We start from the raw sequence: 25808 nt of genomic DNA on the forward strand, positions 1-25808 counted from the left end.
GTGGAGCATCCTTGAGATAAAAGAATAGCCAATGTCTTCTGCATAATATGAGGTATAGGACTTTGTAAATGTGGTCTGCCACGTGATTATAGGGATTCTCTAAATATGGCGGATAGACTAGAAAATATATTGCAATACCTGAAAGAAGAACGTATGGGATGGAACTGCAAGCAGGCTACAGAGATAGTTTAATGGCCTTTGCTGTGGGCAATAAGTCATACAACTGAGAATCAGCTATATCCTTAAAAAATATTCACACAAGTAAGGAAAATAATTACAGCAGGAAAAATACATGTGGATGCTGCCCTCTGCCTTAGGTTCTGATTTGGTAGGAACCTGGAAGCTCACCATTTCCTACAGCTGGTGGAATGTAAGAGATAAAGAATACTAAAGAGACCTATGCTATGATGATAAGCCCTTCCTGGGACCCAAAAATGTAGGTTACATATGAGTAATTAGTGAAGGAGGAGAGAGCGAGCTAGAAGTGACACCCTGCATATCTGATTTTTTAAGGAAAGTCTATGATAAACAGCATACTGAGGATACTCAGCATCCAAATTGCTTTAATTAGGCAAGATTTTGAATGAGAAGTAAAAGAGCTTCTCACAAACTGGCTCATGAGGTTGTGCTACAAAGAAAGAAGCTGAATGATAAACCTCTTTGAAATGATAATACTATATAATCTGAGGCAGTATGCAAGGAGTCAGTCTTATAGACTGGCTTTTAACAAACCATTGGGAACACTTGGCTATCACCACCTGAAGCCTGTGAACATCAGGTACTAGAAAATGATAGAAAAAAGGACAAGCATTAATGAAGCAGGCACACAGGGAATGGTAATTGATATTTATTGCACCATGTTTGACAAGATCGTGATGTTCACAGGGAAGTTAACTGTAGTAATACTTTCTCATCAGGACCACCAGCCCACAAATAATGACATGGAGACTTTCTATGAATTATAAAAGCTTGGCTTTTATCTTAGGCTTATATCCAACACCTCTTCATTTATCCTGATGGCTTTGGGAGCTGTGTGTCACATAGTATACCCTTTTGTCAAATCATACTTACTAGAAATATTCATTACAATGAATCACTGGTCTGATTATGGCTCTAGTTTCTGATACACCACCATCACTGGATCCTCACCGAACTCCTCTGGGATATCCAGTTGCTCCTCCTAACCATGGAGATCCTGCAAGTAATGTTCCACAGGACCAGTCCCTTCACAAGCTCCAGCAAGTCCTAGATGGGGTAAATGTTAGGGTAGGTAAACCCAAGGCCCATCTCTTGGCCTGGGTGGTAGATGAACTGGTCAGACAAACAATGTTTACATGTTCACGTTGATCACATGAAGCTGGAGTTATAGGCAATTGTATGATGTCTGATGTAGGTGCAGGGAACCAAACTTGGGTCTTCTGCAAGAACAGTTTATGCTCTTAACTTCTGAGCCATATCTTTAGTCTCAGCTACCGTAATTTCAAAGTAATCAATATAAGTTAATATATTAATAATATAAGTATTTTAATAAGTTAATTAATAATCAAAGTATTTTAAGGAATCATCAACTTATAATATGATTATTTCTGTTTATGACAAATTATAAATCCTACAGTTGTTTGAGTTCTATATTCATAACTGAATTATATCTCCCTTTGTGATTAGTAACTATTGAAGAATATCCAATTTATAGACTATTCAAATTTATAGACTTGGATATTTCCCCTCACTGCAAAAGTACAATACCCTGATCAGTTTTCTTGGCTTAGGAAAACCTTTACACAGGAACATAATATGAATTCAGAATAAGCTGGCAGAGAAAAATTATGAATGCCTGTTTTAAAAGTCACATTAGTTTTGTGAAATATTTGATTACCCTGTGTAAAGATATGTCAATATGTTTAATACAAAGCTAAATGACCAATAGCCAGGCAGGACATATAAGAAGGAGTTCTGGAAACAGGGAGTTCTGGGAAGAAGAAAGGGGAAGTCATTAACTAAACTCAAAGGAAACAGGATATTTGGAGGAGACATAAAAGGAAATAGCCAACAGGGGTGGAAATTAGAATATGAGGGGTTGGGTTGGGCAGGTTGGGAACAAGATGGAGGGGGAGTGTATTGAAAGAGATGTCTTGAGGGGGTGTCATTTTGGCTTAGGGAGAAACCTGGTGCCAGGGGAAATTGTGGTTCATATGTAAAACAAATGAAAAAAAATAATTAATAAAAAAAGAAAGAAAAAGTAGCATGGAGCTTAAACGATAGTAGAAAATAAAATTAATTGTTGAAGAAATATATGAAATCCTGTCCATCCTCACTGCTAATAAGAATACAATTTTTAAATAAAGTATTCTCATTAATAAAAGGTTTTTTTTTAAAGTCACCAGCCACATGACAACACACAAAGGAACAGAAATGTAACGGTAGCCTGACTGTCCAGCTCTTCACGGCCACCTTCTGTGTTCAAGGAAGAAGTCCACAACAAAGTGAAGTTGAGCTTAAGGCTTTTTTATCTGAGGGGTAAAGATTCACATACTCGAACTGAGGATCATGCTCTTTATTGTTTTGTTAACTTTAATTCCACCTCTATGGCTTCTAGTTCTCCTTCATTTCAATTCTCTGTTCCAGTTCTCCCCTGTTTCTCTGTTCACCTAGCTTAAATACATTTTTTACAGGAGGTTAAAGGCAAAAAAGAAAAAAGTTCCAAGAGTTACATCTCATTGGTCATAGCACATTTCTTGGGTAAGTGATAATAATCCAAGCCATTTACCACAGGAATGCAAGGTTTCAATGGTTCCAGGTTTAAGACTGTGAGCAAAGGCTGTGAGCACAGTCCCTGAGTGAGACAAGCTGCAGAAAGATCTGTACAGAGTCAGATCTTGTCAGTCAGACTTGGCAAGCAAAGAATTGGCCTGATTTTTAGGTTGCTTTGTGTTAATAACCTTAAACATCTGCAACCCTGACCATGTGCATATCTGTAAAGGTTTTAACTTATGATCCATTGTAGAAACATTTAGTCTAGTTTGGGGTGAAATGAGCTAATTCTGTATACTTTGAGTAAAAGAAAAAAATAGGCTTTTGAGTGTCTTAAATTCTTCGTGAGACAATAGATCTAGTCATAAAGCATATCCTAGTATATTTTCTATATATCAAAATCATGCAGATTAATGAGAAGTCATCTTTCTGACCATCCATGGATATATGTGCCCATAAGATTGAGATGTAATCATGAGATTATGTATATGTATCAAATAAGATTACACACCACAGTGCAGGTATTGGGGAGACACCAGAGCTGCTTTTGCACATGTGAAGCCACAGAAAGAAGCAACAGTTTCTTAGAGTTGGTGGCCCCACAGGCCCTGCCAAAATGAGATTCTCCCCATCAGAAAAATCACTCCACATCTGAACACTAGTTGTCACCTGCTGTATACTTCCACAGTCCTCAGGGGGAAAAGGGGGGTTAATTTAAGATATAAGAGCTAGTTATAAACAAGAATAAGCTAAAACCAAGCTTTCATAATTAATTAGAAGTCTCCATTATAACTAACTGGGGGTCATCCCCCAGTCAGCACCAGGGTATGTAGAAAAACCCATGAAGGTGGTGAGGGCTAGACTTCTTAGGAAATATTTTTTCTCTTTCTTTGGGCTAGACTTTTCCACCTGAGGGGAGAAATAGAACACAGACACTTTCTGATGGCAACTTTATCTTGAAAAATTCTATCTGAAAAGTCTCTCCTGCTTCTCTATACAGCTTCCTAATTAGCTCTACATCTCTCATTTCTCTACCCAGCAGCTTCTAATTAACTATACCTCACTCCTCTACATTGCCACATCATTCATGACTGCCACTCCTCCCTGCATGGCTGATCCTTCACATTCTCTCTCTCTCTCTCTCTCTCTCTCTCTCTCTCTCTCTCTCTCCCCCACCATTCCTGTCACAACCAAACTCTAGATAACTATAAGTTACATTTTCAGGACCCTATTCAATTTCATAACACAAAATGAGACACAAAGTTTCTCTTAAAGTAGGGATGTCATCCTGATCAGCCAGTGAGCATCGCCTGACCATGCATATAGCTCAAATGGTTAGGGTTCCCAGATGGAAAATGTACACTGGAATTCAAGACTTAACAATAACAATTAATTATCTGGACCTTGAGTGGTAGGGAATATGTGCAGACTAAAGTTTCTTCAAGCAATTTCAAGGCTTGAATAAGCAACAAACAACACCTGGGAAAATAACCTCATGTATTTGTCTCTAGGGGCAACCAGATATACATTTCCAAGGCAAGAAGCCTGCTTTGCATTTGTTCTGAAGTCTAAAATCAGCTGTCTGTGTAAAAGTGACGATGGAAGTTACAAAATAATGCCATGCTAGCTCAGAATTGAGTATGATAAAGGGTTATGTATTTAGGGGTAGACTCACAGATCACAGTCCTCTGCACAAATGGGGAACAGGAACTGAATCCAGCAGCAGGGAGAAAGAGCGAGCACACATTTTATGTTAACTTTTATAGTAAAGAGGCCACACCCAAGTGGACTCGTATCTTAAAGGCTACTGGCTGGAGGAGTTCCTACAACATAAAAGTCTGTCTTTGTTATTGAGAATCCCAGTTTAGTCTGAGTAATGCAAAATATCCTAGTATTATTTCTATTCATAAAAGCTATACAGCCTAAGCAGAAATCATCTTCCTGACCATCCACAATGACATCCATTGTGCCCAATAGATGGAATATTTAAATGAGATAAGCTTGCAAACAGTGGGAACACACCCAGAGATGTTCTTGGGGAAGAAATGAAGTGACTCATGAGAGAAATTGCAGACAGGAACAACTGGTTTCCACAGTAACTCCACAGGCTTACCAGGTGGGGCTGCCTACCAAGGAATCAAATGTCTTGTGTGTTGATCTGCTGAACACTAGTTGTCACCTGCTGTATACCCCACTGATTCTCTGCATGTTCTGTCATTATTTGGGAACTGGTGGGACAGAGAAAGACTTGCTACACATTAGTCCCTTTTGATCATGAATTCTTGTTTAGTAAATAGTATTGCAGTTAAGATGTTAAGGAATGTGCTAGAAACAAATGTCATTAATCACTCTCTTTATGGAACAACTCCATCATGTCAGTACTAAACTAAAGGACCTTCCTGCATCCTCAAGTAACTTTGCTAGGATGGAGGAGTGAACTCCATTTTCAAATGAGAAAATGTACACATGCGGGCACAATAGGTTGAATAATCTTGCATATTTATTAACAGTAACACCTTTGTAACTCGATATTTTCACATTTCTGCATCAAAATGACCTGGGAAGCCACATAGAGGGTTTTATTGAGGTTCCCTTGGTGACTCCTTAGAGCTGATATTTTTCAATGCTATTCCTGGTTTCAATCTACATTATGAGATGAATTAAAATTATTTGTTTTGATGAGATTGTTTAGTATTTGTAATGATCAGAAAGGAGCTTCTGAGGAGAAAATAAAACTGTCTTTTCCAGTTGATAATTCCAGTATAATGTTTGTGTCTAATGATAATGTGGACTCCCTCTGTAATAAACATCCCCATGCAAAAAGTACACTGCTGCTTGCCAGAGGTGCCCAGTACAGATAGGCATCTTAGTATCTTTCCTTTTATTTCTTCACACAGATTTCTCTGGGGTGTTCCACCTCCATGAAGCTATTCTAAGCTTTGACAATAAGTATACATAGTTTGGAGAACTTTCTCTGACTATTGGTGGAAAATAGCTGTCCCCAACCCTTTGGCACAGTTTCACTGGAAACTGTTTATTGCAAGGAAAAGAATTCTGCAAAAAAAAAAAAAAAACATGTTCATAATTTAAAACAAAGTCACTCTCAGGGCTCTGAAGATAGATAACTTGCTAAGAGCACTTGTTGTATACACATGAAGACCCGAGTTCTAATGCCCAGGGCCTGCTTTTTAAAACATTCTATATGGCCACAGTCATGTACAACCCCAGTGTTGAAATGGGCAGTCAGAGACCAGAAGATTCCAGGAACTCCCTTGCTAGCCAGTCTAGCAAAAATAGCAAACTTCAAGTTTAGTGAGAATCTACAACCTTCCTCAAGGAAATAGGGTAGACAAAAACATAGGAAGATATCTAATGTCTGCCTCTGGCCTCTGTGTGAGTGCCTATTGGAAAGTATATTTCCATACACGTGTACAACTTTTAAAGAAAAGTCACTCTACTCTTAAAGAAATCTATGTATATATTATCCTGTCTGGCATTGTCAGATAGGCAGACCTAATATCCTTTTGTGCCCAGAGGCATTTAAGTTTCAATACTCAGCAAAAAAGAAAGATGACAGTTAAATGGGTAATTGAGCATCTGTGGTTTATCTGTTTGTTTTGTTTTCTTTCCTTTCTCTAAGAAATGTGAACAGATGAGCCACTGCTTCTCTTTCTGCTCCAATAGCATCTACAGAATATAAGATGACAACAAGAATAGAAGTGGCTCAGAGTTGGTCCAAGCAGTAAACTCACAGAGACTTTAGAATAGAAATGCTCAGATCTACACCCTGTGGCTCCTCTTTGTTTTGTTCAGTTCATAATAAGAATGGGGACACAGCTAGAGGGACTAAGACTATGTTCAAAATAACTTATATTGAGTTTAAGATATGATCATAGGATGGTTTGGTAACAATGGCATGGTGAAAAATGACTGTGATAGTAACACTAATAGTGACTAGCAATAATGACTTTGTATTTATTTCATGTGTTCCAGTTTTTAAAAAAGATACCGCTTAATCCTGATAACTCAAAATTTAGATTCCAGAAACACTTAATCAGTTCAGACACAGGGATTCAACTGTTGCTTTCAAGTAACACATTTACATGTATGTATTTGGCTTCCTGACAGTCTTTTCCCTACAAAGTCTAAATTGTCAAGATTATACATTCTACTCAGCATTACTGTTTAACCCAGTGGGTGCTCAAATTAATAATAGGTATTCAAACTCATTGTTTTTTGATGCATGAAAATATGCCAATTCTAAACTAATAGTGATCATATGCTTGACAAATACCAGTTGGAAAAAATGAAATGGCATATTTAGAAGTACAAATATTTTGTTTGTTTGTTTTTGTTATTTCTGAGGAGGCTACCAAAAAGAATAGTTGAAGTGTCTTCCTCCCTCCCCACATAAAACAGCAAGCCTTATTAATTTAGGAAGAGTTTCTGGGGTAGGGAGAGGTGCTTGACTATAAGAGGTCAAACACCAGGACATAAACTAATAAACTGCTTTCATGAGGGAGGGGAAGCATTCTTGCTTCAAAGCCAGAGAAAAGGGTTTCTTCTGCCTCTACTGTGTTTTAAAAATAATGACTTATGAAATAGATATAATTCAAAATACATACATTTCTCTAAGAAATTTTACTAAATTTTTGGCAAACAAAATTCAATATGGACTACTCTACCCCCTCCAGATTTTCATCAAAAGCAAGTTAGAAATCCAAGAGCAAGATCAGCAGCAGCAGAAGTGTCATTGTGAAAGCTGTCTATGTCTGCTAAGATAAACCCTCACCTTTTCACCTAAAGAAGCTATTTTTTTTCTGGATATTATAGGTCTGTATCTTAAAAGTTTCCCAAAGATCCATGAGTTGAAGATATGGTCCTAGCCTATGGTGCTACGGAGAGATGGTAGAACGATAGAGAGGTAGAGTCTAATCAAAGAATATCATTGGAAAATACATATGTATGTATTATTATGCATTATATGTTGTTTATATGTTCTTTGCTGTGGGCAATAAGTCATACATCTAAGGCTCTCCCCAGGTGAAAGAAAAACTTGTACATACAAGGAAAAAATTACAATAGAAAAAAATACATGTGGATGCTGCCGTCTGCTTTAAGTTCTGATTTGGGAGGAAAAGCAAGAGCAATAGAAGGATGAAATGAAGGTGGGAGCTTGCATTTCCTTCATCTGGCAGGGTATAATAGATAAAGAGTACTATGCTGATGACTCCAAAATTTAGGAATCAATGAAGAAGGAGCGAGGAAGGTGGAAAGTAATAGAAGTCACCATGCAGAACTGATTGTTAAGGGAAATCAGTGGTAATCAGGGGATACTCAGATTCAACCTACTTTAATTAGGAAAGGCTTTTGAATGAAAAACCAAAGAAACTCTCACATCTAGCTACACCGCTGACTGTGCCCCTCTATTTGCTTTCCAACTATATGAGATGAACAGACATCCTCTGCTCTAGGTTCGTACTGTGCCATCATGGTTCTATAGTAACCAAGAACTGAAACCCTTCACACATGAGCCAAAACAAACCTTTCCTAAAACATGCTTGTATTTAAGTGTTTATCAAGGCTATTGTGGAAATTTGAACAAGACCGGCCCCCATAGGCTCATATATTTGAAGGATTAGGGAGCAGGATTAGGAGGTGTAGCCTGTTGCAATAGGTGTGGCCTTGTTAGAGAAAGTATATCACTGGGGCTAGGTGTTAAGGCTTTGAATTGTCAAGTCAGACCTGGTGTTATTTTTTTTCTTTCTTCCTATGGATCCAGAACTCTCAGCTTCTTCTCGAGCGCCATGTTGACTTCCTACCCTAATGACAATGGTGTTGCAGAATATTTAACTATGCAAAGATGTACTGTAATTGTTTATTTAAAGTTGTGTTGTATTTGTTTAATTATGCAAAGTTGTGTTGTTGTTTTACTTTAATGGTCTAAGGAACCTGTGATCTAACAAAAAGTTGAATGGCCAATAGGGGTATAGCTGGAGGCCGGAAGAGTAAGTAGGAAGAGGAATTTAGACTTGGGGAAGAAAGATAAAGGGACACCAGGATCCAGCCAGCCAGACACAAAGGAAGCAGTAAAAGTAAGACATATACAATAAAAGAAAAGTTAAAAGTCCCAAGGTAAAAATTGATGTGAGAGTGATTTCTTTCTAATCTGTTGCTTTCATTGGTTAATTAATAAAGAAACTGCCTAGGCCCATTTGATAGGCCAACTTTTAGGTGGGTGGAGTAAACAGAACAGAATGCTGGGAGAAAGAAGCTGAGTCAGTGAGTCGCCATAATTCTCGCACCCAACACAGACACAGGTTAAGATCTACCCTGGTAAGCCACCTTGTGGGCTACATAGATTATTAGAAACGGGTTAGATCAATATGTAAGAGTTAGCCAATAAGAGGCTGGAACTAATGGGCCAGGCAGTATTTAAAAGAATACAGTTTCCGTGTAATTATTTTGGGGCATAAGCAGTGCGAATGGCCAGGTGCCAGGGCCGCAGCCCACCGCTCCTACTACAACAATAAATAAATAAATAAATAAACAAATAAACAAATAAAAATAATAATAAAAAAGCCCCAAGGTAAAATGTAGGTAAATGGAATCACATTAAAATAAGTTAAAAAGGCTATTTGGACAAGCCTAATTTAAGATCAAGCATTCATAATTAATAGTAAGTTTATGTGTTTTTATTTGGGAGGTAGTTGGTGTCCCAAAGAAAAAGTTACAATTATAAATGGCACTCAGCTTGGGGTCCAAATTTCCACATAGGGCCTGAGAGAGCTGAAAAACAAAAGCAAAAATACAAACAAATGGATATGGCTCCTTTAAGAGGAGCTGGTATGCAGCTGATGTGCCAATTTGAGGAGCTGTCACACTAAGCAGAAAACAGCAAGCTAAGTAAAGACATCGGCCAGAGTGCAGACATAAACTTTGTAGAGCTGGGCCAGTTAAATACAGTTCTTGGTCAAATGCAGTTCTCAGTTAACTCAGCTTTTGGTCAGGCCTGTGAGTTTAAGGCTCAGCTCTCATGGACCCAAGGAGGGAGCAAAGCCAAGTGCCAGAGCCCCATGGTGGAGGGCCTAGCTGCTGCTTATCTGTTTAAGGTTTGGCTCATGTGGTCAGAGAATGCTACAGGTACACATTAAAATAAGTCCAGGCTGTCAAAACTTTTAAAAATACTGCAGTATACATGGGTCCTTAAGGAAGAAAAAAGATGGGTATAGATAGTCATAGGAAAAAATAGTTTAAAAATAATTAAGTAGAGTCTTTTAAAAAAAAAGAGGAAAGTAATATAAAAAGAATAAGCCACATAAATATGGGAAATGCACAAGGAGTCTGAATCTTGTATGGTGCTTTGTTGACTTTGTGGTTTTGAAAGCTAATGAGTGAATGGCAGCTGCTGAGAGGCAGGAGCTTATAAAAATAGAATTGCTGAATTAAGCCTAGATACTTTAGGAATGTCTTAACTTTAAAATGGAAGTCAGAAAATTTATTTTATTGGAGGAGAGGTTATGCTTTTATTTCCACAGGAAACAAAAGACTGTGGATTCTACAAAATTAATAAAGATCAGGTTTTATTTGGGAAGACCCTCTGAAAATTTTGGCTACATACATAAAGAAAAAAACCTAGAAAAACTGCAAGACAGGTGACATATATGTTGACTTCTTGTCTTGAGAACAGCTGTGAGACTGGATAAGACATGGTAAATCTTGCTGGTTACAGAGGCTTCCTGACTTATTATTACATGCCATCTTTTTATGTGGTATGGATAGAGATTTGATTATACAGTCCAAATATACTTATAAAGTTGACAGATGACTTTTACCTGCCCCAAAATTAAAATACATATATTTTTGTCTGACTTGTGTACAACGTATAGTCCATATTAATGTTAATTCAGATATGTATGTTACTTTTGAAAGTTTGTGTGTTTTCAGAGTAAGGAGACCAGACACCACAGGTGATCCAGCCTTTCAGACTGCCTCTGTTGCAGTTTCCTCAAAGATATGTATTCAGAACAACTTCAGGGATGCGAGCTGCGATGATTCAGTCTTACAGACTCTTCTAGCTAGGACTTCAGATAACTCTTGGACTTGCCCATTACACAGAGACTAGACAGTAAATATTATAGCTAGTTTTCTTAGGATTTGAGTTGAAGGTGAGATAGTTGTAGTTATAGTTATTTAGTTCCCAAACTCAGAAAACAAACTTATATAAGAAATATAAAGTTTATAAGGTTGAAGAACATAAAAGTTTAAATTGTTTATCTAAGAAAATGATTTTGTGTCTAAAAAGATAATTTTGGGTTGGTAATACAAGTTAGGATAGAAAGTAAATTAGATGCACAACTTAGTACTCACCAAGACAGGATAGATAATAGAATATTTTTTTCTGAATTTGCCAAATGCAAATGAACTGGATATTGTTAATGTAATTCTTACTTGATAATTATTCTTATTAAATATATTCTTACTACGTTAAAGCTAAAACTTTATTTTTATTTAGACAAAAAGGTGGGAATTTATGGAATATTTGGCTCTAGAAGGGTTCCCAGATGTCCAAGGGGATTTCCCCAACAAGTTCTGTGGAATATTTGTTTAACTATGGAAAGATCTGTTGCAATTGTTTAACTATGTAAAGATGTGTTATATTTGCTTAATTATGTAAAGATGTGTTGCAGTTCTATTTTGCCTGCCTAAGACACCTGATTGGTATAATAAAAAGATGAAAAGCCAATAGCAAAGGGATAGGTATAGGTGGAACTTCTGGGCAATGAGAGTAAGTAGGAGGAAGATTTAGACTTGGGGAAGAAAGAAAAAGAGATGCCAGGGAGACACCAGGGGCTGGTCAGATAGACGTGTAGGAAGCAGACAGCTAGGACATTCAGAATAACATAAAGGTAAAAAGCCCCAAGGCAAAATGTTAAAATAGCTAGTGAGACAAGCCTAAACTAAGGCTGAGCATTCATAATTAATAAGAAGTCTCCATGTCTCTATTTGGCAGCTGGTTGGTGGCTCAAAGAAAAAAATCCAACTATACAATAGACTAAATGTCTTAACTGTAAGCCAGCCACAATTAAATGTTTTCTTATAAGAGTTGTCATGATCATGGTGTCTCTACACAGGAATAGAAACTTCAAGACTGCTATAGAAAACCAACATTCTCCTCATTTCATCCCTGATCCATCTTTGGTTTTCCTCTTGCAAAAAAATGATATGTATTTTGAGCCAGGCTTGGTGGTGAACACCTTTAATCCCAGCACTCGGGGGCAGAGGCAGGTGGATCTCTGTGAGTTCAAGGCCAGCCTGGTCTACAGACTGAGTTCCAGGACAGAGTTCCAGGACAGCAAGAGCTACCCAAAGAAACCCTGCCATGAAAAGCCAATATATATCTCCAATCTTCTTCTCTGGTTACTAAAGAAACAACTGTAGGATTGTTTTCTTGTTTCAAAAAGGAAGACAGCCAAAGGCCAGAATATAGTGTTTTTTTAATTCATTTCAAAAGCAAACTCACATGTACTGATTCTTTAGGTCCCCATACTTGGACCTGACATATTATGAATTCCAAACAACTGTGCATAGTGACATTAAACGGGTTCTTGTGCTGCAAAGTCACTGGGCGTAGGTAGCAGCGAAACATTCCCAAAACGATCACTAGACATGCAAATGCCAGCCAAAAGCATGAATCACTTTCAGGGGTCTTGCTGCAGGGAGCATGAGGTTGTATTTTGTGTGCATTGAAAACTGTGTAAGTCCAAACCAGCCTCCAAACCTTTGGCCTACAACTTGTCCTGCCTACAAGAAGTGCTGTGATAAAGGCCAACAATGTCCATTCCAGCTTGAGACCCATGCCACAAGAGGGAGCCCACCCCTGACATTGCCTGGAGGACCAGGAACAAGATCCTGGGTAGCCTAGACACGGAGGATAGAACCAGACATGACGGGCCAAAAAAAAAGTCAATGAAATGAAATAATATTCTGCTATATTTATAGGTAGGAGACTAGCATAATCATCATTAGAGAGGCTTCGCCCAGCAACTGATGGAAACAGATGCAGAGAACCAGAGCCAAATGTAAGGTGGGGCTTGTGGAATCCTGCAGAACAGGAAGAGGAAGGATTGTACGAGCCAGAGGGATCAAGGGCACCACAAGAAAACCCACAGAAACAACTAACCTGGGCCCATAGGGGCTCACAGGGTTTGAACCAACAATCAGGGAGCCTGTATGGGTCTGACCAAAGCCCTCTGTATATATGTTATATATGTCATAGCTGTATAGCTTGGTCTTCTCGTGGAACCCCTAACAGTGGGAGTTGGGAGCTGGCTCTGACATTTCTGCCTGCTTTTGTGATCCTTTTCCTCCCACTGGGTTGCCTAGTTCAGCTTTAATATGAGCAAGGTTGCCTAGTCTCATTGCAACTGGATATACCATGTTCTTTGATATCCCTGGGAGGCCTGCCCTTTTATGAAGGAGGGCTGAAGCAGTAGGAGTGGATGAGAGGAGAGGAGGGAGGGGAAACTCCAGTCAGGATATAATATATTCAGCATATTAAATAAAAAAGATAGCTTAAAAGATAGAAAAGGAAACCATGTAAGTAAGAAAGCTGAGGCCAAGGGAGCAAAGAGAAGTCTCCCAAAGGAAGTTTTTCCAGTTTCTAAATGTAAGGGCCACATCTCCCTTTCTGAGTGCTGTAGACTTACACAGTCGGAGAGTCAAAGCTAAGCCATCATGAGCATGGACGCTGTCTATTACCCTACCCACCCACCCTTATTTCCCAGTATGGAAACAACAGCCATCATTCAATTCACAAGTCCCAAGACCTGCCTGCAATCCCTGGGTTTAAGCATGGACACAGACCAGGCAAGACTCAGGTGCCCGGGCCTGTTAGAGTGTAGCTATGTTGGTGTATCCTGTATACAGGTGAGAAGTGCCATTGTCGTTCTAATTGATCCCGTTTGGGGGCAGGACCTGGAGGCTGTCTGCCTAATGGTCCTTAGCCCATGTGCTTATACTGGGATCGGTCTCTGGGGATCTGCACTTGATTGGCAGTCATTTTATGGTGGATGTGGTAAATCACAAGGGTTATCACAATGACAAGGCCCAAGATGAGACCCAGAATCAGGGGCAAGGTCTCTTCCAGCTGCTCTCGCTCATCCACTGGGCATTTGTGCTCTGAAATGAGAAAGAAGAAAAGCAATGAGCTCTAGTAAAAATGCTCCAAATCCTAGACCCTCCTAGCAGAAGATAGAAGCAGAGACGAAACAATCTCTCAGCAAAGTCTTTGTCGATTGACAGGTCATTGTTTTTCTTTCAGTTAGTCGTAATATTTCTACATAATATAAACTAAGTATGTATCAAGTTAGCATGACAATATTCAACTACTGGATTCCTGGCAGCCATCAAAACATCCAGGTAATTTATTTAATTTAAAATTTACCTGAAATTTTTATTTAAATTTCTAATGCTTGGAAATTAGATATAGCCACTATGATTTTAATTTCTATGTTTAACTTCTAATTAAAAATCTAGCATACCCAGGATTACTTAGAAACACAAAGTGCTTGAGAAGACTGAAAATAACAAGTACTGGCAATGACTAGAATATTTGGAGCTCAGCGCTTGCTGAAAACAAACTGGTAAGCTGGCAAAGCGTTAAACTACCTGGTTAACCTGAGAAACTGCTAACGTGTTAGACAGTCTGGTGATTCCTAGCAAAGACAAATGAGTCCAGCACTGCCTTCCCTATACCAACCCCGAAAAGTGAAAGCACACGGGTGTGATGAGACGGAAATGAAGGCTTAGAACTCAGCGTTACCTTTTCTAGACCAACACAGAAAATGAAGCTAGGTGAACATGCTGGACTGAAATGAAAATATCCAGAGAAACTACTGAGAATGGTTAGATATGGTTATAACCAAAATGTGCATCAAAATGAAAAAAAAACAGCAGAAAGTCATAAAGTAGAATATTAGTCAACAAAGAGAAATGAAAGATGGCTGCAAATTACAAAATGAGTGAATTTCAGAATTCTTAGGTTGCATAAAATTTGACACAAAAAGTACAGATTGTACTATCCTTGTTTCTGTGAAGTTCTTGAACAGGTAAAATGAAGTCCGTGGTCCTAGAAACCAGACTGTCACAGGGCTTATGCGAAGGTATCTTGTCAAGGCTTTCTTTGGGAAGGGTGATATAGTGAAAAGAGAAAGGTGTCATCTCCAATATAACCTTAGCCCCCATAGGCAGCATTCCCTGGTCTAGTGGTTATGGAAATGATAAAAGCTCAGAGGATCAGTGGCACAGAGTTCCAGGACAGAGCATTTGTCTAACGTGTCTCTGGGCTCAATTGTCAGCCCACAAATTTGAAAATAAATAAACAAGCAAAAACCAAAGTGTAAATGCTTGAGGATTCAGGGTTCTCTGGACCTCTGATACTCTGTGTACATGGAGACATTAGTGTCTTTTGTTTAACTGTTTTCCCCTGAAAATTAAAAAGGACCCGGATTACTTGTGATCTATTTTAAATATCTACAAATTTGAGTCTCTATTAAAGGAGACCAGAGACAAATTTCATGTTCCACTATGTTTTCCTGACATTACATGTCCAATTTCCCTTTCATTCAAACCATTAAAATACTCGGGATTATTCCCTCCATCCCAGTGAAGAATCTCCTATCCCATTAGTCAGAAATACCCCACACCCTCAAGGGGTTATACTATGAATTAATTGCAGAAGGACAAGTTAATTAACCCCAACTGAAAAACATGGAGTGCTTGGAACAGCAGGCGACAGTGCCATACAAAGTGTGTTTGGTATATAAATGAGCCAAAGGTACCCTCTCCATCCGCTGTTTACTTCTTCGCTGCAGGCTCAGAAGCCTGCTGGCACCAAACTCCAACTTTTACAAACCCAATTATTTTTTAAAACAACCCATGTAGGCAAATGTTTAGCCATTTAGAGCCCGAGTGCTTTGTATAGTCATTGAAACCTCCCCCCCCCCACAGCTGCTACCCATTGATAAGGGAGGGCCATGTACGTATACAGCCCCAAGCCACAGCAGCCTCTACAGGATGTTACACAGAGGCACCCCACACTCTCCTCACTCCTGCTTTTTGTTGCTTACTGTTATTTTTTTCACTAAGACACATAAGTTACTATTCCTTCAGTCCCGCAGAAATACCATTCAATGAGAGCATGATCAATCCCTTTTTAGAAGACAATTATTTATTGAATCACATGTTGTTGGTTAATACCTGAGAAATTTGAGTAGGAAAACTATAGTACATTGAAATGAGTGGACCATAATAAATTGTAATTAAATATATAAACAGCAATAAAATATGTTACTAAACTACAATGTGCTTCAATATAATCAGAAAATATTCTAGGAACTGTTTAAACATCATAACTTCACTAGCATTAAAGTAAGTTCAGAAACTATTTAACTTAACATTCCAAACTTTTTAAATTACAAAAAAATATATCCATCAAAATTTGCTTTGTACATCATTTCTAATGTATTACCAATATTACTGATAACATTATGTAGTCCGTGTTACCAGTGCGTCTCACAGTGTGACACTACCACCCAGAATGGATGAAAATTGATCTCACTGCTTTAAATAGCAGTAAAAGTTGGCTTTGGTTTAGGCATTTATGAACTTCAATGCACTCAAATCTTTCTGGTTTAACTGAAGCTTTTGCCTATATCCCACCATATGGCCAATCACTGCTGTGCACGGTCCTGTTCCTACACTGCTGTCACTAGACACATGACCATGTATGTTTTCTTCCTCCAGGAAGTTTCACCCTCCCCTTTTGTCCTCTGTCCTCTCCTCCCCTCCCCTCCCCTCTGCTCTCTTCCCCACTTTCTACAGGATTCTATATATCAGCAACATCACCAGGAGCTGGGCATGTGGGGGCCTACCCCAGGGCCCACGGAAGCAGATTCTGCATACAAATAGCACAACTATGTTCATTCTTGTGTGCATTAAAATTAGACTACGTTGGTAATTAAGATTGTTTCTGTAGCTAAGTCCAGTGCACTTAAAGGGACATGAGTGATGACGATGTCAACCCTCATCTGATTACTCTCAGCCCCAGTGACTGTCCACTTACCCATTTTACTGATCCTTCTTTACTTATCTCATATAGTAGGCTAAACAGAAAGTTGTGAAGACCATCAGGTAAAAACCTTCTGACACAGGAATGGACTTTTCACAACAAACCCCTGGCCATTTTCACAGACCACACACACACACACACACCTGAAAGTGCATACAACAACCATCATGGTGGTGGTTGTGTAGATATATGCCCAAATATCCTCTGGCAGATACAGTCCACTTACACATACATAGACATGTACACCATGCTGGAAGCCCCTAGACGTCCAGGGCTTGAACCTGAAAGGGCAATCCAAAAGGAATCTTTCCAATTCCCTTAAATGGAATTCAACAATCTCTTCCAAGGTGGTCAGATACAAAGAAGCAGAGGCAGGGGGAGCCAGGAACAAAAGAACGTCATCTGCACAAAGGTGCATGATCCAGTGAGCGATTCTGATGCCTGCCTCCTCCCAGGAGCACTAAAGCCTGGGGCACTACACAGGCGAAAAACATCCCAATTACTAGCCTGAAATGCCTGGGTAATACTGCAAATTGCCTGTGCCTATTCTGTCTGTATTTAGAATATTATGTGTCCTAATAATCTTTCCCATCTGCAACCTTGAAATGGATAATAATTGTTTTCAAACAAAATATGTAACTAATTCTATGTGATGAATTTTGCTGATTTAGAGTGAAGAGCTCTATTCTTTATTGAGTAGTTTTTTTGTTCTTTGTATACAAATAAATTTAAATATACATCAGGTGTGACTTCTCATCCATAGATGGCTATCAGCAATCTAAAAATAACTCAGGATGGATGCAACTGGGATAGTGGTGAGAAACGAGTCAAATCAACAATCATAGCACAGAAGTGCCAAGAAACAAAGAAGAGCTAATAACAGCTGACCAGCAGATAGCAAAAGCCACCAAAAGTTCCCGCTTGAACTCAAATGTGTTTGTGGTGACAACCCTACAAGGCCTAGAAGTCTCATAAAGAGTTCATGAGTCATCAACAACCATGATATTACACGTACTATTTCATCTTAAGAAAGACACTCAGTGCTACATTTTATAAATATTCCTATAATAAGTAAATATTGGGATTCTGACCTCTCGATCTTCGTTTCCACTTCTAAAATGCACACATATGCAAGTCTATGTCAACTGAATATCAGCACATCTATTTAGTCAATTACCTGGACATCTAATTATCTAGTACTGTGTTAGATGTTAATAAAGTCAAGATGAATAATAGCCAATGCCAAAATGAATAACTGGTCTGGGGCCTAGAATACAACACAATGGAAAGGCATTAAGATGAGGGCCTGAATTCTATCCAAGAGCACCACAGAAAGACAGAAGGCTAAAGAAAGTGAGGGAGCAGGTGGGTGAGGTAGGGAAAAAAAAGGAAGAGAGAAGGGGGAAGTGCCCAAATAATCAGGTCTTTCTCTAAGGAGAATTTACCTTCAGAATTCTCAGATACTCTGGGAACAATTACTCGGGAGAGGTGGAGGCATTCTGTCGAATATCAGTTGAGAGAAAGCCTCGATTGGATGAATGAGAAATAACTTGGGAAATGGTAGTGGGTGACTCAGATGGAAATCTTCCAATATTATGAACATTTAAATAATTCATTGTATTCACTTGGTAACCCCCAACCCAGTGGAAATTACAAACAAAGTAATTAGAACCTGCCTATGGGTAATAAGAAGAGTATCAAATTGCCTTGAAATAATTCCTCCCTTAGGAGTAAAAGAATAAAGAAGTGAGAGAGAGAGTAGGCAGGGGCGTGTGTTGTAGAAAGTTGCCCCATTTACTTTATAACCTCTAAATCTTGTGGAAATTGCCTTTGCAGCCTAGGAGGAATGCAAGCAAATACATCCTGGGAGCCCCATAAGTCCTTCTTCTCACCCATCTTAAAAGCCAGCCCCCTCTCCCTTTCCTAGTACCAACCTAACTTACCTTCACTGAAGACGAAATCAGAGATGATGTCAAAGGGTTGGATGTGTACTGCGGACAGAATCATAGTGACCGTTTTCTGAGGATCACTGGAGGCCAGAGAAATGGATTGCTGAGCCTGACATTCATAGGACATCCCAGCTGGGGTTACCAAGGCAGCGAGGTGATGAGAGTTGGCTGTGTGCTTTCCAGCTGCGGGAGAACCAAAGCGTCAACTGGGCTGGATGTGCCCTTGCTGCTCCTAGTCCAGGGAGATCTCTGCTAAGCCCAGAACCTATGCTTTCTATTGGTGCTGTAGTTCCAGGCTGGAGCTCCAGCAAAGACACCAAGTGGGGAGGAAGGACCAAGTCCCCCATTCCTTCTGAGAATTTTCTCATTAGGTAGTAATTTGGGATTTCATTTTGAAAAAGTGTGCTGCCTGAAAATACAACCCTCTTGACTAAAGCCTCCATCGGCAATTCCAAAGACGGAACAGTGCACAGCTCTCCACAGCTCGCACCCCATTTTTCTCTGGCTCTGGCTCACACTTGCTGTTCTTTCTCTTTCCTTCTCTTTCTCTTATCCTACGGAAAATACTTGATTGCTTTGGCAAAAGGAAAGAGAAATAATTGTTTTGCCACAATTATCAAAATATAAAGAGGAAGAGATGTTGCCAGCATTATTTTGCATCCTCAGAAGAAAATCCTCTTTCCAACATAGAGCCTGACAAGCAAGACAGTGAATTTTGCTTTTGTTTTAAAATACATTTAAATGTATTTCTGGTCTTTAACAGTGCTTGCAGATAGGCACGTTGTTATTTAAGGTGTAGGTGCTCTTCTCCTTCAGATGTTTTTGGAAGACTAGGGTAAGACTGGGTGGAGAAAACTATTGAATTAAGATATAGGATACAAAACCTGCCCTGACGTGGCTGTGGTTAAAGCCCCAGTGAGTTATGCCATTGTGCACAGAAAGACACTGAAGCCCACTCAACCCTGTCACAGTGTCTTCTTGCATTTTTTCAATACATTAGAGCAAACAGTCTGTGATGTAGAAATAAAATCACAAAACTCATTGATGTCCCTTCCATGACAATGCCACCTTTCAGCTGAGTCTGAAGGATTTATGGCCCAGGCTCTCCTGAGGACACCTAGACACTCCTACCTCTTTGACCCTGGAGAGCAAGCATGCCCCAGCTAGGTTTGATCTCAGAGCACAAATCCCGGAGCTGTGCCCAAGACCCAGAGACCATTCTGGCTTGCTCTTGCTCCCATGTTCAAACTCTCCCATCCACATTGGACTACTTACCACTCACTGGGTCTTTAAAGTGAGTTTTCTCTAAGGTGTCATAGACAAACTGCACCTTGCTCAGCCTCCAAGTCGCCTCTGATCCTTTGGAAGTGTTGTGACTTTCCTGCCAAGATAGGAAGGTTCCTGTGGACAGCTCCAACTGCTTTATAATGGACAACCTCAGAGGCCACTACCGCGCTCACCCACGCGGACTTCACCATCCCTCTGAGTTCCCCCCTCCCACGCACCGAAATACCTTTACAAATAGCATTTTGAGTGTGTAGGCGCGATCTACCCAGAACACCTGCAGCTCCGATTCGTTGTGGCCACAGCGGCCATTCACCTCAGCTCCCCGGGTCAAGGAGATCTCAGCCTGCTCTGTGATCAGCTGGGAACACACACGCCCCGCGCCCCCTCAGCGCGTGGGGCCCTGGCGCGGATCGGGAAGGGTTGCGCTTCCAAACTCTAGCTTGCAGGTTTGGGCGCTCCTGTGCACGCGCGCTCCGGGGGTCCAGGAACATGCAGGTAGATTCTTACGTGCACACCCCTCCAGGAGGGGAGCAGAAAGGGGGTTTACTTTTAAAGCAGGCAGGGCGAGCAGAAGGCGTTGCAAGCTGGAACCCCCATGCAGCATTCGGGAACAGCCTGCAGGGGTTTGGGGGGAAGAGGCGGGCAACTGAGGTCTTGGCAGGGCCGGAAGGGAGGGTGCCCTTCGGCCCTGCAGCCCTAGGGGCAAGCCGGGGAGGAAAAAGGTTCCTTACATCCACGTAATTGTTGGCCCACACATCATAAGGTACAATAAATTTGGCTGCAAACTCTGCCATGAGACACGTTGTCCCATTTTCCCGCACCACAAATATGTCTTTCCCAGGGCTCGTGGAAAGGCCCGAAAGATTTTCCACTTCTTGTTCTGCCACGGTTTGGGCCATTGCATCTGCGGAGCAAGCAAAGCAATCTCATCGATTTCAGGCTCAGGTAGCCCGCGGCTTTAGGACACTGGAGACTGTTCTCTGCAGGCTTTGGAGTGGCAAAGTTCCCAGCTCGAAGCTGTGTGCTCCCGCAAGCCATTTCTCCAACTCAGCGCTACCAAATCCAGATTCACTGCCTCTGATTTATAATGAAAATAGAATCTAAAACAAAATTAAATTCTTACTTACAGTACGACTGGGCTTTAAAAAACACACTTGGGGGATAAAAGCTAAACCTTTCTTGCCAGTGCCGTGCCCTTCCCCTTCCTATCCTGAGTATGGACTGTCTAGCGCGCCCTGTCTGGGTGATGCCACACAGGTGTGTGGCTCGCGGGGAGTTCTCTGAAACCGATGGGGGCCATCCCCACCGTCAGCCCCCAAATAATCATAACACATAAGGACGAATTTTAAACCTAAAGCTACTGGCTTTAGTCTGTAAATTGGATTCTCTGCAGAGTACATCCCGCACTCCTGGTCCCCAGACGCTACTCACGGAAGAGCATCAGGAGAATCCGAAGTCTGTCTCCGCTGAGAAGGGCTTTTCCTAGGATATCCATGCTCGCAGTTGCCGCCAACCAGGCAGACGTGTTGCTGTTGCAAAGGCCGCCCCAGGAGGAAATCCCTCAAAGTGGCCGGTAGAGTGAGCTAGGGGAGGGGGGAAGGGGTACGGACTGGGAGGAGGGAGCGCTAGAGATCCAGTCGTGTGCTGCACCGGGCGCTGTGGCTCTCGCGCGGCACACTGCAGAGGAAGCGCCAAAGATGCAGGAGCTGTCCACGCCTAGAGTGCTGAAAATGACGAGGTTGTGTTCCAGGACTTGTAATTTGGCTGTCTAGAGGGCCAATGGGATTGGGATGGTGTGTGGGAGGAAATGTCTCCCTAGGTCTGTCTTCTATTCTGCAGTGGTATCCGCAAAGATGAGTCTGTCCTAGGAAACTTAATGCCACCCTCGGACTTACTAAGCCCTCCCACCAGGTACAGTCAGTACTTAGTGAAGATGGAACACCACTAGAACCCTGGATCCTGGAGAGACGTCTGCTCCTGAAAGAAAGCGACAGAGCTCAGACTGTTCCTGCTTTGGAGAATGGGGGTAGGCAGGAACAGAGAAGGAAAATGCTATGGCAACAGTTTCTGGCTTTCAGAGACATCGTCTCTATCTGCTCGGGAGCTTCTAAGTTTAAAAAGACACCTCCTCAAAAAGAGGAACCAAATAATGCAGGATATCCTTGTGGACCTAGAGGGCCATGAGTCCTACCCTTTGGGTGCATGTGGCCTGAGCTAGCCTGGCTCATTAAGTTGTGATCACTCTGAAGAGAGTTGCACGTGAACCTAACGCTTGTGAGCATACAGGGTTATCTGGGGTATGGTAGGACAGAAATTTTAGAACTGTTCTGTAGGTGAAGACCCAGCGTTATGTAACAGAAACATGCGGGTATTACTCTAAAGCTTCTAGGGGAGCTGAAAGGCAAACACCGCTGAATAATTCCTTTATTTACATTTGGTAGTTCGCTGAATTTTTTTAATTATTGCTCTATAAATCAGAATGCACCTCTTTGGGGAGTAGACATGGTGCCCTCATTAATTGTAATGATGTCCAAATATTTCTTTTGTTAGAGGATCCTGTGTGCGGTCAATAAATAATAATTGCCTTAAACACATGTCATAGCCAATGTCATGTTAAAGGGCAAACTACAAAGCTTTTTTACCTATGTTGTCAGTTTGAATCTCACTACGATTTTAGAAGCTGGGCAAGGGAAAATATAGGTTATTGTTTTACCTTCCCCAATGTAAGACATTGAGAAATTAAATGACCTTCGGAAATGTCATATGGTTAGTTAGAATTAAAATAGAAAAATCACATGTTTTAACTTTATAGGGATTGTATTCACTTCTCCTTATATAATGTTTCGACTCCAAAACACAGCACATTATGACTGCCATTACAAAGCTATTAAATGACAGTCTGAAACCTAAAAATATTAATAATCTAGATTCTTGATATGTATAAAGTGCTGATTTAAGTATAGACATTCTAACACAGTATTTGCTTGAAACTGCCAATATACTTAATTGCATTTATTTTTTAAAAAAGAACATATTAAGAGATAGATCACTTGCATCTCAAATTATAAAGTAACACTTGAATTAATATTGAAGCTCAATATCTTTTGGTATATATCTGCATCTTAGTATTTCATCAAAAAATTCACAAGTCTTGTATAAATGATTACATACACAAAAATGGAGGCAAATGTGGCTAATAAGATTTCAACTCTTATAAACATAAAACATAGACCTTTTTAGGAATAATTATGTAAAATTTATTTTCCTGTGGTTCTGTAAAATTTATAAAGCAAAGAAGCATTCATCCTCTGTGTGTATATGTGTGTCTGTCTGTCTTTGTCTATGTTGATCTCTCTCTCTCCCTCTCGCCCTCCCTCCTCCTACTACTTTAATAAGGAAAGAAAAGATAGGCTTGCCATTAGGATGTATTACTTACATTTGTGACCTTCTACAGGACTGAGTTTTTCTTATTTAAAAAATTGTAACATTTAAGGCAGTGGTTCTCATCCTTCCTAATGCTGTGACCCTTTAATACAGTTCCTCATGTTGTGGTGACCCCCAAGCATAAAATTATTTTTGTTACTATTTCATAATTGTAATTTTGCTACTGTTCTGAATCATAATGCAAATATCTGTGTTTTCAGAAGGTCTCAGGTGACCCCTATGGAAGGGTCCTTCGACCTTTGAAGGGTCGTGACCTACAGGTTGAAAACCACAGATTTAAGGGATGACTGGTTAGGTTACTTGAGCAATCAAATTTAAAAATTATTCAAAATAAAATACAGATGGAAACCATCCATATACTTTAACTGAGTACAAACCATTTGCATTGTGTATAGTGAGATAAACAAATAGCAATATAAAAGCAGGAAAGTTGCCTGTAAAAGATTATAGTGATTTCTTTTATGGTGCATTATTGCAGAAACCATGACCTTATGAGTTGTTGAATAATAAACTAAATTCATTCATGATGGTCTGCTTTCATGATAAGATGGTAGATGGGGAAAATTCTTTCCAATGGTCTTAACCATTTTGCATGATTTGTACAATGTGGTTCTTTGGTAATTATTTTTTTACATTCCTTTTCATTTCTGATAAAAATTATTCTTCATTGACACCAAAGAGTACTTAAACAAGTTGAAAGGGAAAAAATGGAAGGAACAGTTTTAATTTTTTCCTCCTGGGAGTATCATTTTAAAAAACAATAATGCAATGTGTGTGTGCATGTGTGTGTGTTTGATATTAGACATGGCTTACACATATGAAAATCTATTAAATCAGTTAGTTTATCACTGATGACTCTTGTTTGCAATACAAACTGGATTATTAGATCTTTAACTTGCATCTATATTTAATTTAACAACTGTCTAATTGTCTTGAAGAAGATATATTTGGGTCTTTACCATAACCATAAAAGTGATAAAAGAAAATTTAGCAATAAATCATACTTGGAGATATTGACAAATGGGGCTAGAAAGACAGCTTAGTGCTTAAGAACACTGGCCATTTTCTCACTTCCGTGGCATATACATAGCACATAGACATTCATGCAGATGAAACATCTATAACCATAAATAAAGATATTAACAAAGATCTCCAGAATAAATCTGATCCATTGCTCACACCTGGAGTGTGAAAAGGTAGGAGAAATGGTGTTAATATGTGCATTTGTATAGATGATGGATGTGTCTATCTTCAAAATCACAGCCACTGCTACACGGCACCAAATGTCAGGTGTAAATATGACTCAAACACACTAGCTTTCTTATCTCCAGTAGGTCCTCTGGGTCCTTCAATGGATTCATTCCAATCTATGAACTCACCCATACTAGCTTTTGTGACTCTCCTGCCATCTGATGATCCTTGCATCATACATGTAGTGAAAGTGTATTTCCAGTTTGGGTGGGAGAAAGTAAGACCACATGCGAAAATATGAATGGCATTAATGTGTGTGTAGTAACATTTTTGAAGCAAAAGGAGGAAAGTCTGTAAATGACAAGAAAAGGAGGCCCTTGGGAAAGGAGGGTCTTGACAGAAGTATCAAGTTAACTGTGATGGAAGACAAGGCAATGCAGACAAAAATACATCTTCATGCAAGTAGACAATGCAAAGATGGAACTCTTCATATTTCCATGTTTATGAATTTGCAATAAAAAGAAATTAGGACCCAAATCCATCATGTTTTGTGTACCATAACTCTCTGTATGGTTTCTCTGACAATTTATGTACACACACATATGCAAAACAATGGCATCCACAAAACTTCTTCCAAATGAAATAAAACTTTTCAAGTTGGTGTATCTCTAAAATTGACTGGCATAGAATCATGACAAAATTCTGAAAATTGATAAACATTACTTATTAGAAAGTGATGTTTATGTGCTTCATGAAGAAAAGGCTGTTCTTTGTTCCAGCTGAAATTTGGGTATTGAGATTTCTATCCACCTTATAGTGAAGTATAAAAATGACACTGCTGTACAACACCCATGATATGCCAGCCAAAGTGCACACAGAAGTGCAACACAAATCATAGAAGCAGGATAACTCAACAAAACTAAACTAGACTCACACACTAATTAAGCCAGAAATGGTCTCACACAGCCTTTCCTTTGTTTAGCTCACCCCAGAACAATTATATCATTATATCAATCATTACAGACCTCAAATCCTTTCTAGAATAGAAAACAACT

The 25808-nt window shown here is 39.8% G+C and overlaps 1 protein-coding gene across 1 annotated transcript; it reads right to left on the bottom strand.

Annotated features, from left to right (window-relative positions):
* Nucleotides 1-12206: 12206 nt before the first annotated feature.
* Lamp5 (lysosomal associated membrane protein family member 5) lies at nt 12207-22032 on the bottom strand. Its single transcript, XM_041670794.1, has 6 exons — nt 21550-22032; nt 20850-21022; nt 20345-20476; nt 20107-20212; nt 18826-19014; nt 12207-13932 (listed from the first exon to the last, which is right to left on the bottom strand). Exons 1-6 carry the CDS (start codon nt 21611-21613, stop codon nt 13754-13756), a joined length of 843 nt encoding a protein of 280 aa, XP_041526728.1. The 5' UTR covers nt 21614-22032; the 3' UTR covers nt 12207-13753.
* Between the last annotated feature and the right edge of the window lie 3776 nt (nt 22033-25808).

The sequence above is a fragment of the Microtus oregoni genome, unplaced genomic scaffold (genome assembly GCF_018167655.1).
Source record: "Microtus oregoni isolate MIOR12 unplaced genomic scaffold, Mior012 000020F_ref0000438, whole genome shotgun sequence".
Classification (NCBI taxonomy): Eukaryota; Metazoa; Chordata; class Mammalia; order Rodentia; family Cricetidae; genus Microtus; species Microtus oregoni.

Bases quoted from the DNA above. Each gene is read 5' to 3' on its own strand.
- Lamp5 (XM_041670794.1), bottom strand. From the start codon at position 21,613: ATGGATATCCTAGGAAAAGCCCTTCTCAGCGGAGACAGACTTCGGATT. The intron at 20,477-20,849 runs GTAAGGAACCTT...GTGTGTTCCCAG, and splicing joins GGGCCAACAATTACGTGGAT to CTGATCACAGAGCAGGCTGA. The intron at 13,933-18,825 runs GTAAGTTAGGTT...TTCTCATTTCAG, and splicing joins TGATTTCGTCTTCAGTGAAG to AGCACAAATGCCCAGTGGAT.